Source organism: Elephantulus edwardii, unplaced genomic scaffold (genome assembly GCF_000299155.1).
Source record: "Elephantulus edwardii isolate Elephantulus edwardi_28Jun2011 unplaced genomic scaffold, EleEdw1.0 scaffold00369, whole genome shotgun sequence".
Taxonomy (NCBI): domain Eukaryota; kingdom Metazoa; phylum Chordata; class Mammalia; order Macroscelidea; family Macroscelididae; genus Elephantulus; species Elephantulus edwardii.
In genome coordinates, this window is record NW_006400119.1 from 1,622,295 (window position 1) to 1,628,298 (window position 6,004).

At 37.4% G+C, this 6,004-nt stretch overlaps 1 protein-coding gene across 1 annotated transcript in view; it reads left to right on the forward strand.

Moving 5' to 3' along the window:
• Positions 1 to 5,462: 5,462 nt before the first annotated feature.
• PPIG (peptidylprolyl isomerase G (cyclophilin G)) overlaps positions 5,463 to 6,004 on the forward strand; it is a 42,675-nt gene continuing 42,133 nt past the window's right edge. The window contains exons 1-3 of the mRNA XM_006902121.1: positions 5,463 to 5,523; positions 5,612 to 5,686; positions 5,769 to 5,778. Of these exons, the coding sequence (XP_006902183.1) occupies positions 5,463 to 5,523; positions 5,612 to 5,686; positions 5,769 to 5,778 (146 nt within the window). The remainder of the gene's footprint in view (positions 5,524 to 5,611; positions 5,687 to 5,768; positions 5,779 to 6,004) is intronic.

A 6,004-nucleotide genomic window follows, 5' to 3' on the forward strand; every position in this document is an offset into this window, starting at 1 on the left:
ACAAAGTAATCATTAAAGTGATATCCTTGCTCTCTAGTGCTTTTCTCCTATCATGTTAACCTGTTGGTACAGGAGTTTTGCTTTCTTGATGTTGAGATGTAGTCCATGTTGAAGGTTTGTTTAAAATAATTGCTTCCAGACTCACTCATTTTCTGAGATCAAGAAATACCATCTTCAGATTGTAAGTTGTTGATGCATCTTCCTCCAATCCTGATGTCTCATTTTTCTTCATATAGTCCAGCTTCTTGAATTATTTTGCAGCATACTTTTTTTTTCTTTTCGGAGGATTTTATTTCCGCATTTCTACCACTAGACTATGATTTTATTTGCAAGTAACTACCATGAGATCATGATTCCTTAGGGTGGAAAGAAAAACAAACCACCCAACACCACATTTTGCTTAGTATTACCTTTCACAGATTTATGACACAGAAAGCATAAAGGAAGATGGAGGGAATACACAGAATTACTGTGCCAGAAAGAACTGATTGATACTGAAAAATTTCAGGAAGTAACGTGAACAGAAGCCATTGGTAATGATAAAGAAGGAAGTGGAAACTGCATTGAAGACATTGGCAAAAAGGTCCCAGAAATCGATGGGATACCAATTAACTTGTTTCAGTTAACAGATGCAGCCTTGGATGCACTCATCAGTCTATGCCAGGAAATTTGGAGGACAGTTGGTCTGACCAGTGGTCCATAATTTGTTCCCATTCCCAAGAAAGGTGATCCAACAGAATGTGGATCCTATCGAACAATATCATTAATATCACATGGAAGCAAATTACTACTTAAGATCATTCAAAATGGCTAGAACAATACATAGAGAGGGAACTGCCTGAAGTTCAAGCAGAATTTAAAAGAGGATGTGGCACTAGGAACATCATGGTTGATATCAGATGAATCCTGGCTGAAAGTAAAGAATACCAGAAGAATGTCTGTTTGTGCTTTCGTGACTATGCAAAAGGCATTTGACTCTGTGGATCATAACAAGTTGTGGCTGACATTGAGAAGAATGGGAATCCCAGAGCACTTCATTGTGCTCATGTGAAACCTCTACCTGAACCAGGAGGCATTTGTGCAAACAGAGCAGGGACATATTGCATGGTTTAAAATTAAGAAGGGAATGTGTCTAGGTTGTATTCTCTTCGTACCTATTTAATCTGTATGCTAAGCAAATTATATGAGAAGATGTTCTCTATGAAGAGGAATGTGGCATCAAGATTGGAGAGAGAAGTCATCAATAACTTCTGTTAATGCAGGTGACACCTCACTTGCTGAAAGTGAGGAGGACTTGAAACACTTGTTGCTGAAGATCAAGAAATGCACCCTTCAGTATGGATTGCATCTCAATATCAAGAAAACAAAGATTCTTATCACTGGACTGAGAGCCAACATCATGAAGGATAGAGCAGAGATTGAAACTGTCAACAGCTTCATTTTACTTGGATCCACAATTAACAAACACCCTCAGTACCAGCAGTCAGGCAATAAGAAGACACATTGTACTGGGAAAATCTGTAGTTAGGGATCTCTCAAAATTATTGAGGAGTAATGATGTCAGTTTGAGGACTAATCTGATTCAGGCCATCGTTTTGCTGTGCATCTGAGAGCTGGGCATGTTGCTAGAAGGGGCTATTCTTTGGAGGAGGACATGATGCTGGGAAGGGAAGGGTGGTGAATCTACAAAGCAAAGACCCTTGGCCATGTGGATTAATGCAGCGATTGCCACAGTGGGCAATTTCTTGGAAATATATCTTTGCTATACAAAGTTCTGGGGACATAGTACATGGTAATTGCCCTGGTAACCAAAATTTCAGCAATTGGAATCCATCAGCCAGTCCTCAAGAGAAAGAGAAAGCAAAAGATTATCTATCCCCCTTTGTGAATATTTACAGCTTCAGAAATCCAGTAGAGGGTCATTACAAGTCAAAATTGATTTGATGACAACGTGTCAGACTGTGTTTATTTTTTAGCTATAATCTAAATACATGAAGTGAAACTGAGAACCATAACTCAGTTAAACTTCATTATTTTTAAATCTCGTATGTTTTCTGCCTTTGACAGGTTGCCTTTTTTCAACTTTGATGTTGCTCTCTACTATTGGAAAATACTTAATTTTCCTTTTACAAGTATTCTGACTTATGTAGGTTTTGACTTTTGTAGATTTTACATATAACAACTTACAGATTCATACAATATAATTTGAAGATATTTATGTTTTTAATTGTTGTTGTTTAATGCCGTCAAGTCGTAGACGACTCATAGCGACCCTATGAACGAACAGCCTGAGCACTGTTCGTACATAGAGTTTCCAGAGGCAAGCCATTTTGGAAGTGGATGCTGCTCCTGCTTCCAGGCTTGATTTAGTCGGGAAGCTCCAGCCAACACTGTCCACCATGGGTGCCCATTACCGCGATTGGCACATCACTGTCACAGGCTTCAGCATCACAGCAACCACGAGTTACCTCTGTACAGCAGTGCACAGACCAGTGCTATACCACCTAGAAGAATGTTTGACAGGAAGACAATTTGAACCTGGCCCGAGGGCCCTTTGGGCTTATGGCCGCTTCCTGGTTCAATCCCTAGGCCCAGGCTGGCTAGTCTCACTCCAGGGACAGAGCAAACCTGCATGTCAAACACATTCCCGGAAAAGCAGTCCACTCCAAAAGCTTGCCACGATTCCTGCACTCCCACCACCACGCTCCTGCCTTCTGGCAAGGAGAGCTTCCCACGAGCCTGGGAAGGCGCCAGCCAAACCAGGAACATCATGGCCGTTTTTAATTACTAATTTTTAAAATTTTTTTTTATTGTATTATTTTTACATGTACCGTCAAATCAGATCTGACTGGTACAGGAGGAGATTGCCCCTCCTTCTCCAGCAGAGCATCTGGTGGGTTTGAACCATGTACCTCTGGGATTGCAGTGCAGCGTCTTGGCACTAGGCCACCAGAGCTCCCTTTTTTGCATATACATATATGTTTTCACGTCAAGTTCATGAATGATACTTAATAATTATTTTTCAGTTTCATTTCCTTTAAAAATCATTTGAGTAGATAAGATATTCATATGGTATAAAATTGAATATATATTAGAAAATGGAATGGCAAAAATTCCAGTCTTTTTTGCATAATCTCAGGATTTTGCTTTCTTGTGGTATTAGTAATATTGGTTGATAATGTCAACACTCTGTCAGGTCACCTTTTTTTAAGTAGGAATAAATATGTGTCTCCTACAATCAGGTAGTTGTCAAGTATCTGTCCTCCAGATTTATTAGCACAAGCTGGTTGAGTACATCCAGGGCAGCATCTTTTTGTTGAAATATGTCAGTTGGTATTCCATCAATTCCTAGGGTCCTTCCCCCCCCCACCCAAGTCCAGAGAACTATCAGAAATATAAACTGGGTTTAGAAGAAGTTGTGGCTCTAGAGACATTGTTGCCAGTGTCAGATGGATCTTGACAGAAAGCGAAGAGTATCAGAAGAATGTCTGTCTGTGTTTTATTGACTATGCAAATGCTTTTGATTGTGTGGATCACAACAAATTGTGGCTAACCTTGAGGAGAATGAGAATCCCAGATTGTGCTCATGTGAAACCTAGTCCCGAACGAGGAAGCAGTCCTCAGAACAGAGCAATGAAACACTACATGGTTCAAAATCAGAAAAGGAGTGTGTCAGGAATGCATCCTGTCTCCATACCTTTTCAGTCTATTTACAGAACCAGATCATTTGGGAGGTCGGGCTTATGTGGAGGGATATGGCATCAGGATTGGAGGAAGACACAACAACAGCCTATATTATGCAGATGACACAACTTAGCTTGCTGAAACTAAGGAAGACATGAAGTGCTTGCTGCAGAAGGTCAAGGACTGTCATATTCAATATGGACTGAAGCTCAACAGCAAGAAGGCAAAGATTCTCACTTCTGGGCCAATTGGCAGCACCATTATAGATGGAGAAGAGATTGAGGTTGTTAACAGTTACAGTTTGTTTAGCTGAACAATCAACACTCTAGGCAAAAGCAGTTGGGAAATTGAAAGATGGATTGCATAAGGAAAATCTGCTTTCAGGACCTCTCCAGAGTACTGAGAAGCAGTGTTGTCAGTCTAGAGATGAAGGTGTCTGATCCAGGCCATAGTCTTCGAAATTATTTGCTGTGCATCATTTTGGATTCAAGGGTAACAGCTTGTCAAAGGTTGATTGTGATCACAAAATACTAGTCCTGTGTTAGAAACTTAATGTCTTCTTATAAAACTTTTAACTCAGAATATAAACCTATTACATGAATATGTACAGTGTTACTGTCATTAAAGTACCCTACTTATCATTCTAGATGATTTGGTTTAGGTATTTACGAATTTGAATGTATTTCTTTTTAAAATCATTCTATTAATTGAGCTCTCATTTTCTAGGTGCAAGAGGATTGGATCAGTTGTCCTTGTTTTTTTTTTTTGTTTTGTTTTGTTTTGTTTTTTCTAAAGGTAATCTGATCATTGAGTTTAGTATTCCTAAAAACTTAATACAGTTTCTGAGTTGGTAATTTGTATTCTGTAGTGATAAAATAGATATTTAACTGGGTAATGACGAAATACTTTCTCTTAAGTCATTTCTGTTTGTCACACAAAATGAAAATGTCATACTCTGATTTATTGCATGGAAGAAAATTCCAACTGCATTTTTAGTTATGCTTCACAAATTCCCCCCTCCATAAACTTATGAATATTACCTGTTGTTTTAGTCTATTTGCCTTAAACTATGTTTTTTTTTTTTTTGAATATCAGAACAAAAGTTTATTGAAATTAAGGTTCATGCTTGTATAAACTCTTTTAAAGGTTGGTACAATGTAAGCAAAAACATCTGTATTCTGTAATACTTGGCATCTTTCTATCAAACTTGAAAAATGTACCACCACCTGGTTTTAGTTAATAGGGTAAGTGAACCTGTATTGGAAATGCATTACCAACTTTTAAGGAGCGTTACTAAAGAAGATGCTGTCTTCAAACAGTGTTTTAAAGACTCGAAAGACATTATTCTGTACTGTGTAACCAAAATACTTAACTGTATGACCACCTCCTTCCCAAAATGGCACAAAATCAATTATAATCTATGAGTTGACCAGAATTGAGGTGGACAATTTTGCCAATCCTGCATCTGCCCCCTAAATTATAGAAGGTAACTTACTGTTGTAGCGTGCTCCATCTTTTGACTAGGACACCTACTGTATCATTGACCAGTCCCATCTCTGAGAATCCAGACTCTAATTTGCCTCACTGTCATTAATATATTATTAGATTGTCAAGAAGTTAATCATCCAAAGGAGTGCATTCTAATTAGCTGAAATATATCATGACTTTTTCTATATATATATTAAGCCTTTCTCCCAAGTGTGTGCCTACTTACAAGTCAAGTCAAATTGACATGAAATAAAAACTCTGTTTTTCTTACAGATTGAAGTTTTGGAGTCATGGGAATAAAGGTGCAGCGTCCTCGATGTTTTTTTGATATTGCTATTAACAATCAACCTGGTAAGAAACTTAATGTTCTTTGTTTAGCATTTGAGTACAAGTATTTAGTATTTAAAAGAAGTTTAAACCAGTTCTGTCCTTTTTTCAGCTGGAAGAGTTGTCTTTGAATTGTTTTCCGATGTGTGTCCTAAAACATGCGAGAACTTTCGTTGTCTTTGTACAGGTTTGTTGACATTTTCATTTAACTTAACATTGCTTCCAATTTAATTATGACTTGCTTTAACTTTTGACTTAACCATTTTTAGATTTCTTCATGTATCTTCTTTGATAAAATCTTTTAGCAGATTATTTAACATTTATTAGGACATGGAAGTAATAATTCTTAGAAATAATAGTTCTAAAAGAATTTTGTCTATAGTTTACTTCTGCTGTCTGTAAAAAACATGAGTGATATGTAAATGAATTTTTAAAAATAGTGCAACAATGAATGAATGAAAACCCAAAATCTCTGTAAATGTTCATTAAAACTAATAAAATTTAA